Here is a 16,634-nt window from a genome sequence, read left to right on the forward strand (position 1 = left end):
ATGGGATTTCGTTGACCTTATGGAAAACAAACGGTAGCAATTACCAGGGTGAAGGTCGCGCATAGCTGCGGCCTCTATAGGTGACCGTGGGCCGTGGCCTCAAGCTGCCTATGTCACAATCCAGTGACCAGGCCTCCTCTATGGGTGGCCGTGGGTTACTTCCCCTGTTTTTTTACTGGCACACGGAACCAGAGGAATTTATTTCTGGTGATAGAAATTTATTTCTCAATATAATGTGGTTCGGATCTCACAATAAGCTGTAGGTCCCGTTGGAGACATGGATTACAACATCTTTGTTGGGATGATAATTCTCCAAAAACTTTTTTATATCACTCCACTTTCCAAAAATCCTTAATCACTGAAGTAAGTACATTATGTACGTGTACGCCCCTCGCATTGTGAATTTTTCAAACCAGCCTCTGCTGGCCTTAAATTCATCAACAGCAGCGCTTGTTGTAAGCATTTTCTTACTGAGATCGGCATGCAACATCCTCCAACACTTTGCTACGAGTTCTTCCTTAAATGCTATAGTATTTCTCGCATTTTTTACAGAAGGGCTGGCACTTGGAACTTTATTTGGGCCCATGATGGCTTATTTAGTAGTTGCACTAAAATAAAAGAGCACAAAAAAGCACATAAAACCACGAACACAAGAGCAGAATGGGTCACGAGAGAACATGGAATGTTTTGTTTGGGTACTTGGTACGGGATCTAGTCATGAGATGGACCCTGAAAGGAGTGTTTCCAAGTGTATGAAATACAAATCGTACGAAAACCAGGCCATGCGAAATCTGAGATTTGACTGTACTATGAGTACTGTATTATTGTCTTCATCTTTATGGCTGGGTAACACTACTGTGCCTTAGATGTTGACCATTGTGTCATGTTTTGTACATACATTTTCATTATTGATTTTCATAATTAACAAGAAGCCCTCTGACGGTTGGACTGAAGTAATTGTTAAACTAATCGCTGATTGTATTTCAATTTTCTGAATAACAAATTCTGAAAGCCATACTAATAACAGGATTTTCAGTTTTCAAGTATCAAGAAATTTTGACAATTTTTGCACCTGAAAAGCTAGAAGGTTATGGTTTCGTGTCTTAATTTTTTTTTTGCTTAAGGCTCTCGGATCTAAAGAATCATCTGTTATCAAGTCATGGTCATCAGTAGTTAATGTCAGGGTTCAATTTATTCATCATGGGATGCAGGTTGTTACAATCTCCCCAGACATTTTCCCTTGTAGACTTTACCATGAACCTACAGCTCAAAGACAGATAAGTACTCTCTTGAGAGTTGTCCTTAGACTTATGTGCAGATATACACAATGTTCTCCTAGTGACCCTAGTGTAATCATACTATGAAGATGAACCCAGCAATATGAGTAAAGCCTGACACGAGACTATCTTTGCTCAGTCACTTCAGCTACTTAGTCAGGAGTAAGAGGCATGCTATCCAACATCACCCTCTTTCATGTTCAGAGTAACCCAAACCATATCCAACAAAACTCTTGCATTGGCAACTAAGAGTCTGTCCTGACAGAAATGAAAAATGGAATGGAAAAATGGGTAAAAAAGCCTAAGTAATTTAATTTAAAGCAACTGCTTAAGGAACAGTTATGCCAAATCAAAGTAGTTACTCTCTAACTTTCCAAAGGAGTAATATCCTGGTAGAATTGCCCAATACCAATAAACCAGTCAATAAATGAATAAAAAAGAATCTATAACATGGGATTTATGGAAGTTTATATATATTTAGGAATGGCTTTTATTACAAATTAAGCCCTCAATTCTTACTATAATAGTTTTATAGTCCAGCCACATGAGGACTACACATTTAATGGTAACTAACTGGTTTTCTTAAATGATCATAATAGTATCTACTCACAGCAATCATACAAACATTTATGGTCACTGACCTTTGTGAAACAAATCACTAGACATATCCAATCACATGTTACTGTAGCTATTCACATCTCAGAGAGAAACTAAAACTAAAAATACCAAATTTGTAACTAATTTGTATTTTTCATAACTAACAAACCTGAAGTCTTAACATTAGGATTTACTAGCGCCAAGCTGGAAACTCCGTAGAATTAAAAAATTACACTTGTGAGATCCAGGGACTAATGGCATCTATACCAGGTCACGGGGCATGTATAACCCAGAATGCCCACGGCTACCTGTGACCCATCAGTTATATTTCTAACCCAGTTTAGACTGCTAGAGGGGTGGTTCGAGGTGGGCCTTTAACTGTTAAGACCTCAGGTTTGTTAGTTATGAAAAATACAAATTAGTTACAAATTTGGTATTTGTTCATACACGAAACAAACCTTCGGTCTTAACATTAGGATAGACTTACTATTGGAGGGAGGTAAGTCTCTACAACTGACTGGGAGTTTGCCACCTTATCCATTTCCGAATATATAGGGAAATTCTAAGAGAATGGACAATGAACCTAGGACCAAAGATATAAGCGGATCTATTGGTTTCCTCCCCCCCCCTGGGTGTAGATACCATTCTACTGTTTACTCTTGTCCTTGCGACTGGATCCACCTTCACCCCTCTTTTCCTTATTATCCAGAGGGGTGTGTTGCTACTGAAAAAGTATATCATCAGCTAAGATAGCTTCACAGTATGGCTGACCATCTCACCTGCATCTAGTCCGTTCCAGCACATGACGGTACTCTCCTCTTCATATTGCCCGTAGTTAAAGGAGTAGGAAGAAAGTAGTAAAGAAAAAAGACCAGTCATCCCATTCATTCTACTTTCATACCTTCATCTTAGACTAGACGCAAACTGTCCCGCCAGGGGCACTGGATGAACTATATCACTTGTTGGGCCGCCACCACTGGACCCAAGGAAAAGGTGTCCAAGGATCTATGGGCAACATCTTTCAAATAAAATGAGGTGAAAGTTGTTTGGCGCTTCCACACGCCAGCTTTCAGAATTTTATCCACAGACATGTTCTTCTTAAATGCCAGGGAAGCACTCACACCCCTGATGTCATGAGCTCTAGCTCCCACCTGGCTATCTGACCCTCTGTCTTCTGCAGTATAAGCATTTCTGATCGTCTCCCTTAGCCAAAATGATATTGTATTCTTGGACACTTCCTTCTTGTTCCGTCCTGTACTTACGAACAACCTCTGGCACCCCGGCCTGAGGTGCCTTGTTCTCTTTAAGTACTCCCTTAGTGCCCTGACGGGGCACAGGAGCATTTCAGCTTTGTCGTTGTCTACAAAGTCTGCCAAGGAAGGTATGGTAAAGGAGTCGAATCTGCCGTCTACTATTGTTGGATTTTGGGTCTTTGCCACGAATTCTGGGACAAACTCACACACCATTGATCTCCAACCTCTCGAGTGCTTTATGAGATATGAGAGGCCATGTAGCTCCCCCACCCTTTTGGTTGAAGCCAGGGCAATAAGAAGACTGTCTTCAGGGTCAGGCTCCTATCCGTGGACTGCCTTAGTGGTTCGTAGGGGGGTTTTGTCAGACTACTCAGTACCTTGGTCAGATCCCAATCTGGGCTTTTAGTCCTTTGTGGGCATGACTGTTCAAAGCTCCTCATTAGCATAGCATGGCCAACTCCCATGAAGACGATATGTCCACTCCTTTCATTCGTAAGACTGAGCTAGAGCAGCCCTGTACCCCTTCACTGCAGATACAGACATATGTTTTTCTGTTCTGAGATATATCAGAAAGTCTGCTAACTGCTGAATAGTGGTACCGAGTGGAGACCAAGTTCCTCTACGACACCAATCACAGTATGCTGACCCACTTCCCTTGGTATACTGTCGCAGATGATTTTCTGATATTACCTGCCATCTGAGTTGCTGCTTTCTGCGAAAACCCTCGCTCTCGGAGGAGATACTTGACAGTCTCCACCCGTGAAGCGATAGGGACTTCACCGACTGGTGGTACCTCTCCACGTGAGGCTGACACAGAAGGTTGCTCCATGGAGGTAACTCTCTTGCACATCTACTAGGAGTTCCAGTAGGTCTGGATACCACTCTGCTTTCGGCCATAACGGGGCTACCAGGGTTCATCTTGAGGTTCTGAGACCGCATTACCCTGTTCAGAACCTGACGGATTAGACAAAATGGAGGAAATGCGTACACGGTCCAGATTGTCCCAGGGGTGTTGTAGCGCATCTTCTGCTACTGCCTCTGCGTCCGGGACTACTGAACAATACACTTCCAACTTTTTGTTGTACCTGGTTGCGAATAGGTCTATGATCGGTCCTTCCCACAACATGAGTAATCCTGTCCACTACCTGTTGGTGTAGGGACCACTCCGTTCCCAGAATCTGATCCCTGCGGCTCAACTTGTCGGCCACTATGTTTCTTTTTCCCGGAATATACCTGGCCTTGATGTCTACCAGGTTCTCTATAGCCCACTGGTGAAGTTGAACTGTCATCACATGTAACTGCCGAGAAACTAGGCCTCCTTGCTTGTTTATATAAGCTACTACTGTGGTGTTGTCTGACATCAATACCACTGAGTGTCCCTTTACTCTCTCCCTGAATTCTTGTAGAGCCAGGAAAGCTGCTTTCAACTCCAGCACGTTTATATGGAGTTCTCTGTCCTTGCAACTCCATTTTGCTGACACCATCACTCCTCCATATGGGCTCCCCAGCCTTCTAGTGACGCATCCGAGAACAGCAAGAGGTCTGGGGAGGATTGTTGAAGGGGGACACTGTCAGATTGTCGTCGTCCACCACACAGCAAGTCTTTCCTCACTTCTGCCGACAAGGGAATTTGCTCGTACGGGTGATCTACTGTTGGTGACCAAAACTCCTTCATCCTCCATTGTAGGGACCGAGGTGTAGCCTTCCTTGTGGTACTAGCTTCTCCAGGGAGGTTAGGATTCCCAGCACCACCTGCCACTGTCTTGCTGCTGTGTTCCCTGCTTTCCCAGAAAGGCATTCACCACTTGTTGCATTTCTCTACTCTTTGGTCTGTCGGGAATACTTTTGGCTTGTGTTGTTGTCTATCACCATTCCCCAGATATTCCAAACGTTGACTTGGATCCAGCTGCGACTTCTGCTGATTCACCACAATACCTAGGCTGTGACAAAGCTGCAGGAGGGCCGCCCTGTCCCTGAGTATTTCTCCCTGGACTTTGCTATCACCAGCCAATCGTCCAGATATCTTATTAGCCTGATCCACCCCTGAGCATGCGCCCACGCCGACACGAGGGTGAACACTCTTGTAAAAACTTGAGGAGACGTTGTTAATCCGAAGCACAGGACCTTGAACTCGAAAGCTTTCCCTGCAAGACTGAAGCGGAGAAATTTCCTTGAAGACTGATGGACTGGTATCTGAAAGTATGCGTCCTTTAGATCGACTGTCAGCATAAAGTCTCCGATTCTGACTGCTTGTAGAACCGTTTTCGGAGTTTCCATCTTGAAACTGGTTTTCCTTATAAACAGATTCAGCGTTGACAGGTCTATTACTGTCCTCCACTCCCCGTTGGCTTTGGGTACCAGGAAAATCCTGCTGTAGAAGCCTTTTGTCGGACTGCATACTTGTTGCACAGCTCCTTTTTCCATCATCTTCTTCACTTCGTCCTGCAGAATAGTGGCCTTCTGAGATTTGTGGGCATAAGTGACGTGGGGTAATGGTTGATCTGTCAGGGGCGGGGGTTACCTCGAACGGAATTCAAATACCCGATCCTGAGAATCATTCCACCACCCACTGCTCTGCCCCTCCCCTAGTTCCTGCCACACCTTCCAGTGATTTGCCAGGCAACCCCCCACTGGTGTGGCCGGTGATGTGAGGGAGGCGCCCATCCTATCTTCTTGAGCCTCTCCCTCTTCCCCTATTGCCCTATGTAGCGCATCTTCTGCTACTGCCTCTGCGTCCGGGACTACTGAACAATACACTTCCAACTTTTGTTGTACCTGGTTGCGAATAGGTCTATGATCGGTCCTTCCCACAACATGAGCATCCTGTCCACTACCTGTTGGTGTAGGGACCACTCCGTTCCCAGAATCTGATCCCTGCGGCTCAACTTGTCGGCCACTATGTTTCTTTTTCCCGGAATATACCTGGCCTTGATGTCTACCAGGTTCTCTATAGCCCACTGGTGAAGTTGAACTGTCATCACATGTAACTGCCGAGAAACTAGGCCTCCTTGCTTGTTTATATAAGCTACTACTGTGGTGTTGTCTGACATCAATACCACTGAGTGTCCCTTTACTCTCTCCCTGAATTCTTGTAGAGCCAGGAAAGCTGCTTTTCATTTTCAACTCCAGCACGTTTATATGGAGTTCTCTGTCCTTGCAACTCCATTTTGCTGACACCATCAACTCCTCCATATGGCTCCCCAGCCTTCTAGTGACAGCATCCGAGAACAGCAAGAGGTCTGGGGAGGATTGTTGAAGGGGACACCCACTGTCAGATTGTCGTCGTCCACCCACCACAGCAAGTCTTTCCTCACTTCTGCCGACAAGGAATTTGCTCGTACGGGTGATCTACTGTTGGTGACCAAAACTCCTTCATCCTCCATTGTAGGGACCGAAGGTGTAGCCTTCCTTGTGGTACTAGCTTCTCCAGGGAGGTTAGGATTCCCAGCACACCTGCCACTGTCTTGCTGGCTGTGTCTGCTTTCAGAAAGGCATTCACCACTTGTTTGCATTTCTCTACTCTTTGGTCTGTCGGGAATACTTTGGCTTGTGTTGTGTCTATCACCATTCCCAGATATTCCAAACGTTGACTTGGATCCAGCTGCGACTTCTGCTGATTCACCACAATACCTAGGCTGTGACAAAGCTGCAGGAGGGCCGGCCCTGTCCCGTGAGTTAAGTTTTTCTCCACCTGGGTACTTTTGCCTATCACCAGTCCAATCGTCCATAATATCTTATTAGCCTGATCCCCTGAGCATGCGCCCCCCCCCCAACGCCGACACGAGGGTGAACACTCTTGTAAAAACTTGAGGAGACGTTGTTAATCCGAAGCACAGGACCTTGAACTCGAAAAGCTTTCCCTGCAAGACTGAAGCGGAGAAATTTCCTTGAAGACTGATGGACTGGTATCTGAAAGTATGCGTCCTTTAGATCGACTGTCAGCATAAAGTCTCCGATTCTGACTGCTTGTAGAACCGTTTTCGGAGTTTCCATCTTGAACTGGTTTTCCTTATAAACAGATTCAGCGTTGACAGGTCTATTACTGTCCTCCACTCCCCGTTGGCTTTGGGTACCAGGAAAATCCTGCTGTAGAAGCCTTTTGTCGGACTGCATACTTGTTGCACAGCTCCTTTTTCCATCATCTTCTTCACTTCGTCCTGCAGAATAGTGGCCTTCTGAGATTTGTGGCATAAGTGACGTGGGGTAATGGTTGATCTGTCAGGGGCGGGGTTACCTCGAACGGAATCAAATACCCGATCCTGAGAACATCCACCACCCACTGCTCTGCCCTAGTTCCTGCCACACCTTCCAGTGATTTGCAGGGCAACCCCCACTGGTGTGGCCGAGTGATGGGAGGCGCCCATCCTATCTTCTTGAGCCTCTCCCTCTTCCCCTATTGCCCCTTCTCGTTGTTTCTATTGTGAAAGGGCCGATGAGTTATCCTCTTTGGGGAAGAGGGTCTTGTGACTCTATTAGGGATGCTATGTCTCACTGTCTTCTTTCGAGACATCTGCTGTGTCTTCCCTCCAAAGGAATAGTTTGACTGTTAGAGGTTTTCCTAACTGCCTGTTGCACCAACCTATCGTTAGTGTCCATCCTTCTTCTATCTATCGCTTCTTCCAGTATGACCTCTGGCAACAGTAGTTGCGATTCCAAGATATCCCCATTCCTCATTGCTAACAGGGAATCCAAATCCACATTGCGGCTTAGTCTAGCCAATGCTGCATCTCTCCTCATTAGCAGGATATTTGCCCAAACATTGGCACTTACGTTTGTCAGGTACGCAATCGCCTGGACCCTGACTGTAGTAATCTAATGAACAATGGTTCATCCACTACTTTCCTTGTTGCATTCCGAGGATGCAATTTTTCGCCACTGCTGTTGACCAAAGGTCTAACCAGGACGCAGCCTGAAAGACAGAAGAAGCTGTTGCTTCTAACGTGGCAGCCTCTTGGTACGTCATCGAAGGGCACTCCATTTTAACCTGATCCAAGGTTAATCCAGGCCTTAACCTTACAACATTAGGGTTCATTTGTCTAGACAGCAAAGGGACCTTCGGTGTCGATAATATTTCCTTTGCTTTATCATTGGAGGGGGAATAAATTTAAATGATCTATTAGATCTTAAGGAATTATCCCTCCCTGCAATCTTTGCGTTTACGTGTTGCAAGACCGATTCCGCATGACTCGAACAAGGCAATTCATACGACACCGGTTTGATCCCTCTTTAGTCAAACGCCATGTCAATTCCAGGAGGAAGCATACTGGCCGGTGTTTTTCTGTCTTCTCCGAAAGGCTATTGAATTGACGAATCAAATCAATAAACCTCTGCATACGAGGCCAGAAACTCTTGGTTTTCTCCTCCTCCGGCTCTAGTGTACCACTCTCCGTCACGAGAGATGTTGTCTCGCCTCTATCTTCTGACAGACGGCCGGAATTCCACGGCCGCCTGCCCCTACGCCGCGGTCTCTTTGATCTTTGCTGGCCGCTGTTGGCTCGATCCCAGATAGTCAGCAGGGAACGAGAACGTCTCACTCTTTCTCTGCTCACGGATCTAGAGCGAGAATCTCGTCTAGATCTCCAAGATGAAGGCTCCCTTAAGACAGAGGTAAGTTCGTCTCTATTAGCATTGGCATAGTTTTCGAGCGTCGGCGAGCCCGGCCTCGGCCTTCTATCCAGACGGACACTGCCTTCCACGAACGTATCCGCCGAGGTTGCCAACTCTCTATTTTTCGTACTTTTAATAGGAGCCTTATCGTCCTTCGTACGATATTTTGAACGGCCTTACGGGCGAAACTGGACCTGCATTCCATCCTCTGCTGCACCTTTCGCCGCCAACGTCGATTTTACCAGAGGTATCGCAGTTTTTGCGATCCGAACTGGCAACCCTCCGCCTCGGCCGCTAGCTCGCCGGCCGTCACCTCTCTCGCTTGTTCGGACTCTTGCGAACGGCTTCGCCTGCCAACCTTGTGCTTAATAGCCACTGATTTTCCGACCTTCTTGCTGACTTGGAAAGACAGTCTTGGTCCGAAGAAGAGGAGAATTGATTCTTCTCCTCTTGGCCCGAGGATCCGCTAGGAACTCCCGAATCCTCCTCCAACGCTTGACTGGCGCTCGCCGAGACGTTATCGGACTTAGCGATGACGCCGAACTAGGAAGAAGACGAAGAAGGCGAATCACACTTTTTCTTTTTGTCTCTCTTATTCATTCTCTCCTCTATATCCTGTAACTTCTGCATTACAGTTTGCATTGACGGATCAGAAGGCGTATTAGCGTCTGGGTGCAGCGAAAAAGGCCGAGAATCGGTCTGTGACGTCATCACGCCTGCCATCTCAGAGTGTGACGTATGTTGTGACGTCATCCCTCTCGTAGGAGAGACTGAGAGGTTTCTGCTGGTAACCGCACGTTTGCTGCCAAATTACCTCCCACGTTCTGCATCGCTGTAAATACTGAGTGGGATGGTGAAGCAGCGGCATTAATTCCCATAAATTGCAAGCCCGGGGGATGAGAACATTCAGCGCTGCCGGACCCTGCTGGAACCGTGACGTCATATAATGCGCAAGCAGGACCATCCAAGGTTGGTACGCCTGGTAGGCCTAGCGCTGACCACGTACCATCTAACCTATGCGCTTGAGTAGCAGGAGCCTGGAACAAAGATGGCGGATCTCCCCCTCTACTTGCTGGGAACAAAGGAGGAGTGCAAAATTATTCATAAAATTACCCAAGGCCCCTCCTGACGTTTCCGATACAGAACCGCTAGGAGAAACCGAAGGGGTATGAGACAATTCAAAAGCAGGTGGAGAAACATATGGAGCAGCCTGGTTTATTACCGATACAAAAGAAGCCGGTAAGGTTTGGTCATCCAAAGATGGCGTCACCCCTTTTCTTTTGATTGGCTTTTCCCATAGAACTTCTTCCACTGTTCCACCGACCAACCGCGACAAACAGAACACGGATTAGTAACCGTACATACGTTTTCCCTGCACCTACTACACGTTGGATGAGGATCCGTCGACACCGAAGTTAGGAACCTAGAACAAGGGAAGCCACTGACTCCTGGGCATTTCCTTTGTCTCCTCTTCGAAGCGGTAGACGATCCCGATGTTGAGGCAAAATTCTCCATCATACCACGTATACACTCTTACCACACACTGATCACACTTGGAGAAAGAAGAAAGGAATGAAAAATAAAAAATGAAATGGATAAGAACGGGCAAACTGAAAAACCGGCTTTAAAAGAGATAGACAGTAACACGTCTTATCTTAAAGGCGGTAGAAAATAACTGATGGGTCACAGGTAGCCGTGGGCATTCTGGGTATACATGCCCCGTGACCTGGTATAGATTGCCATTAGTCCCTGGATCTCACAAGTGTAATTTTAATTCTACCGGTTTCCAGCTTGGCGCTAGTAAATCCTAATGTTAAGACCGAAGGTTTGTTTCGTGTAGAAACAAGTTAACTTTATTGAGTACTATCATCTCTTATTTGCTACATCTTCATTACTAATGACTGCATGTCAAGAGTCCCCTTACAGGGTTAGAGTTACACGAGTTTCTCTGCTTTCTTTCTGTCTTGTTCACCTTGGAGAATATAGGATTGAGGCCAAAGGCCACTCACTAGGACCTATGAGGTCATTCAGCGTTGAAAAACAAATTGACAATAAAAGGTTTGAAAGGTGTAACGAGGAAAACCTCGCAATTGCACAAATGAATCATTTGTTAGGAGAGGTTGAAAGGAAGATGGAAGAAAGTGAACATGACGGAGGTACAGTAAAAGGACTTAAAAGGGCTGCAGATAGGGGCCAAAGGGTAGCTGCAAAGAACCTTTAGAATACCTATATGCACCACATGAGATGCACTGACAGCATTAACAAACCCCCCCCAAAAGGGGGCTTGTGCACTTTGTACCCGACTTCCATCTCATCTAGGTTTTCCTCTATGACCTTTTCCCATAATTTTCTTGGTTATTCCAACTGGCCTTTGCTCTTCCTTTGAACAAACTACGACTCACATATTCCTACATTACCAAGATCTTGTTCCTTTTTCCAGCCTCTAGACATCAAATACTGTAATATCAAAATTTGCTCAACTGTTATATTTTCTCAGTGCACTCCAATAATAAATGTTAGCATTTTGTAGTCAAATCTAAAACTATTTTCTTCACTTTCTTTCCTCATATATCTTCTTTGTAAACAGGACAGGCCTTATGTATCATGGATTTTTTTCTCCATTTACTAATGAGATATGCACTTAAGTACCTTTTATTTAACAATTTATCCCCAATTCACCTACGCTGTTGCTACTTCATTTTTTACTACCTTTTCAGTACATATTAGAAGTTCATAAAGTCCCCAAGGTGACAGAAATATTTTACATCTTAGGCCTGTCCTTCAACCAAATCATTCTCCCTCTCTTTGCCGTTTACCTTTAATTTCAATTTCAGACATCAAATATCCATTACTTTCTTGATATTTTGCAAAAATGTACTTCACATCTGTAAACCATCTTTAGCATTCAGGGTAGTTTTACACTTATCTCTACATCCCTTCCTCACCATCCATAAGGCCAAATTTCTTGGCAATTTGTCAAATGTCTTTTAAAGATCCTTAATATAGGACGTAGGTATTTTCCGTTTTGAGAGTAATTTTCATATAGTTGTCACATTGTAAAGACTACCTCTGTTGATCATTTCTCCAGCTTGAAGCCAAACAATCTCTGTTAATTTTCATGACTTTTCTGTTTTCCAATATTATAATATATACAAACTTCAGTTCTGAATGAGTCTCTCTTTCAGTTTTTTGTTAGCTTGCAGAATCCTATAAGTTAACAACATGTAAAGGTATAGAAATATTTACATTAAAAAACTTTATTAAAAATAATAAATTCCAATTTTTAAATAGTAACTAATCAGATATTTGTACTCTGGTAGTAAAAATGATATTTAACATTTGTTATGTAAAAGAGACAAACATACTTATCCCAGCAAAGAAAAACATGCAAAATCTTGAAAATTCACATCAAACAATAAAAGTACAGTATTTTTCAAATGCAACAAATATAAACCATATGAATCATTTGCTATTATCTCTGTCTTTCATAAAAAACCCTGCATCTCTTTTTCTTCTTTGTCTGCATTTTCTGAGAGAAATGAAAGTTCTTATAATAAATTTGACTAGACAAATAATATGGAATGGTTCTTCTTCAAAGTGAATTTGATATATTTTTGGTACACTGAAGTCTTTCCGAAACATGAAATATTCACTAAAAACGTGTACAACTAACTGCTCAGTAGTAAGTAAACCTGCACCTAACTGCAAGACTTTAGATAGTTTCTGATTACTTCAAAAGACTGGAAAGAAATTCAGAGGGTCTGAAAACATCAATATTACACACACGTCCATCTGCATTTACATGTATATTGTCACTAACAATTATACCAATACAATCTGGACATGATAATCGTTTGGCTACCACTTCCAGAATGCAATTTGCTCTGTACTCTTCTTCAGCTCTTAAATCAATTAGGCTACAGGAATGCATGACACAGTTACCAATAAGAACATGATCTAAGCGAAAATAATTTCTGAATAAATATATATCTCCTTGTCCAACAGTAAAATCCTCACCATCAAAGTCATAATGATAAAAAGAATCTCCCTTGTGTCTTAGTAAAAAGGTTTTTATAGCTTTTCTAAAAATGGACGGGGTAGGTATATCACTCCAACAATCATGTCTCTGAAGATGGTTTATTACCATTTCAGAATGATCCAAACTGATGCGATAAGTATTAAAATACCTGCAAAAAAAAAGAAAGAATACAGTACATATGCCATTAGAAGCAGAAGGATAGATATGTAATTTAATTTAGTAAATTAAGAGAAAGTTGGAGTACAATACAAAAAGAAAGAAGAAGGAAGTAAAGAAGGAAATAGGAAGAAATAAAGAAGGAAAGGGAAAACTTTTTAGGCTAATCAAAGCACGACACAAAAGCTCTTAGGTCATAACCTATATAAAGCAAATAAAGGGAACAGATGGAAAAGTACTTAGGAAAGGGGGGACATTGTAAGATGGAAGAAATATTTTTAAAAACTGCTAAATGAAGAAAGTGGGATTCATAAGGAAGATGGATAACCAGATTTTGGAATGGTTAATGAGGTTAAGTGAGGAGAGGTAAAGGAAAATCTTAAAAGGATGAGGAGCAGTCAAGTTGTGGGCCAAATGTCATAAACAACTGTTGAAGCACTGGGCAAGGAGAGAACATACTGTAGGAGTTAATGAAGCAAAAATTAAGCTATGGAAAATGAAATTATACCTAAAATAAAGAAGAGAGCACTCCTAATACCAATTTTCAAAGAGAGAAGAAATGTGCAAAGGTGCAAGAATTATAGAGAAAATAAATCAATGGCCCTTATCCTGGTAATATTTTAAAGAATTACAGACCATGGCCTTACACTGGAGGTTAAGATCAGAGGACAACTAGGCTTAATGTAAAGCTTTGGTACAATTGATGGAATATTCATAATAGAGTACAAGGAGCAGTAGAATCTTCATATGGGTCTTTATTGACCTACAAAAGTTAACTGAAGTGGGAAGAAGTTTGAGGGGAGTGGGAGGCACCAGAAAAATATGATAGGTTGAAGCCCATTCCTATAGTAATGACTGAAGATGTAAGGAAGGAGCCATCATAGTGTACAGTCTATACTGATGACATTGTTGATGGTGGGAACTAGAGGGAAGCTAGAAAGAGAGAGAGAACTTACTTGCAGTACTCATCAAAATAATAACCCTGGTAACACCACCTGGTTCATCATTCTGGCAAAAAAAGAATGGTATTTTTGGGTGAATGAACTGAGACAGAATAATACACCAGTTGTGTGATGTTGAGCATCCTTAGTGAGCATGACATTCCCATTTTTTCATCATTCAATTTGAGCGTGGCCACCATTGTGGATAGCATTTCAGGCATTTTCACCATGTTACACTGTGTAAAGTGGCATTTGTTCACTTATTATGGGCAAAACAATATGCTTACTATCTGAAGTTATTGCCCAGATAATAGTTTTGAAGGACGGGCCTTCAATGTGCCTGGACTTCTTATGCATCTTACACATGAGAGTTTAGGGATGTAAAGGAAGACAAGTCTGATGATGAGGAGGAAGATGATAAGAAGAAGAATGCTAGGCATACGTCTTCCTTTTCCTCTAACTGGTCCTCCTCGCCTTACATACTGAAGGTCTGGTAAAGGCTGGCACCAAAGATGACGCACACCTACTGAGAATCTGCCGCAGGAAGCACTACTGCAACAAGCGGATTAATTTTCTTTGCAGTAGGTGATGAATTCAGGGCAGCTACAGACACATCAGAGTGCTACAGCCTCAGCAGATACCATAGGTAAGAATGCTCAGGTGTCCTTTCCCTCTACCAGGTTGTCAAGGAATGGTGTGAAAGATGACCTACCAAGTATATTCAGTGTAGGCCTCATCTTCCATAGGTTCTCCACCAATAATGTCTTGTGAGTAGTACCTGGAATATCATGATCAAACGAGATGAAGAGTGAGGCAGCTGCCAAAAGAGCACCTCCCTCAGCAACTGCTTTGTCCCCAGACAAAAGGGAAGGTGCAGGTCTATCATACTATCCCTCCTTGAAGGGGTAGCTCTAGTAGACAGTGGAGTAGAAATTGAAGAAAGCTGTAGAAAGGAACCTGAAGGATTCAGGGGTGTCACATGCATATTCCCCCAGATGAAGCCATCAAGCACTTTTTTCCCTTTTCCTTCTTTTGCCAAACCTGTTCCACTGAGGCAAAACCAAAACTGCATAGTACTCCCTACATGGTGAAGCTCTAGTGCAGGACTTCTTAAAAAAGAACTAGCAAGGCAACAAAAAGAAAGAATAAACACACAATCAAACAAAATGAGCAGGCTGCTCATCAGATTTGTCAACAAAGTTGGGACATTCAAAGAGTAGCACATCTGTTAGATACAGCAGCTAAAAGTCAATACAGGCAGTCCCTGCTTATCAGTGGCATTGGTTAACAGCATTTCGGCATTATGATGCTGGGCTAACAACACTGTTAATCAGATTTTCATTGCCAGTAAGCTGTTTATTGGCACTGGCAGGGAGTTGATCAGTGCCGGTAAATGATTTTCGGTGCCAGTAACATGTTTATCAGCACTGGTAAGCAGTTTATTGGTGCCGATCGGTGCTTATGGTGTCATAAACGCCATTTATTACCATAATTACTGTGTTCCGGTTATCAATGATTTTCAGTTATCAGCACTTGGCTGGGAACGTAACCCAAATCATTAACCGGGGACTGCCTGTAGTGACAGATGGGGGATGAGGTGTGCCCTCCAATTAACTCCCACCTCCATCAGTTAACTACCTTGTTACCAAGTTCAATGAGTGATTCCAGCTCACAATGAAAGATACTGCCATACAAAAGGAAAGGTTTGTATCAACACTTTGTTAATTTAATAAACACAAATATTCACATACTGTATGCTTCTAACTCCCCAAGTAAAATAAGGCAGTACATGAGTACCTCTTATAAAAAACAGACAGAAGATAGGCTAAGAACTACATCAAACAAGGCTCTTTTCCATGAAATCTTTCTCACATCAGATTACAACTTCAAGTTGCTGCTAACAATATGATGTATAATATAAAAATATTACATACATTTTTATAATAAAATGTTGTATGTATACTTACCGATTAATTACATAGCTATAAGTTCCACTAATATGGCAGCTTGAATTCAAATTTTTGCTGGTTACTTCAAACCATTGTGTAAGTGACCAGTTCTGCCTCTAGTGGGAGAATAGGAACAACTGTAAGGAGAAAGTTCAGTTTGTTCACACCTTAAGTCTATCAGTGGGGAGGAGGGTGGGCTCCGATTCTGTAATTACTTGGTAAGTACGTAGTATACATAAAGCATTATTTTATTATAAAAATGTAATTTCTATACTATAAGTAACTTACCATGTAATTACACAGCTGATTCCTACACTGACAGGAGGTGGAGACATAGACATATACTATTCCAAAATATTATTTTATGTCATAAATTGAAAAGATAAGTTGCTGGCATTGAATACAATGCTTGTCATTTCCTTATCAGTTAAGAGAGCTACTGGGATACTGCCTCTGGTTAGTGCTCATCTTAACCGATAAGTGGGAGTGTTACAGCAAAGGTTCATGTCCAAATGTTGGTAAAGCATTATAGGTGCCCGTCCTTGCCCTGGGTGCAGCACAAAATTAAAATGACCATACAATATTGTCACCTACACTGGGATAAAACCACAACCCATTCACTGAGTGGTGGGTGCTTCAGGTGCATTGCACCCCCTAGCTCTGCAAACACTTGACACCTTATTACAGGGTGAAGAGATAATAGAAAAAAATCTTACGCTTCCTTCTACTATTTCATGCCAGTGACTAGAAATAGTCTGAACACCCATTTAACTTCCATAAAATTATTGAGAAATGAAGAAGGATTACATTCCCTG

At 42.9% G+C, this 16,634-nt stretch overlaps 1 protein-coding gene across 1 annotated transcript in view; it reads right to left on the bottom strand.

The window, feature by feature from the left end:
• Positions 1 to 12,461: 12,461 nt before the first annotated feature.
• Positions 12,462 to 16,634, bottom strand: part of LOC135220049 (uncharacterized) — a 43,877-nt gene continuing 39,704 nt past the window's right edge. Inside the window, exon 4 of the mRNA XM_064257378.1 lies at positions 12,462 to 12,921. Within this exon, the coding sequence (XP_064113448.1) occupies positions 12,462 to 12,921 (460 nt within the window). The remainder of the gene's footprint in view (positions 12,922 to 16,634) is intronic.

The sequence above is a fragment of the Macrobrachium nipponense genome, chromosome 1 (assembly GCF_015104395.2).
Source record: "Macrobrachium nipponense isolate FS-2020 chromosome 1, ASM1510439v2, whole genome shotgun sequence".
In the NCBI taxonomy this organism is placed as follows: domain Eukaryota; kingdom Metazoa; phylum Arthropoda; class Malacostraca; order Decapoda; family Palaemonidae; genus Macrobrachium; species Macrobrachium nipponense.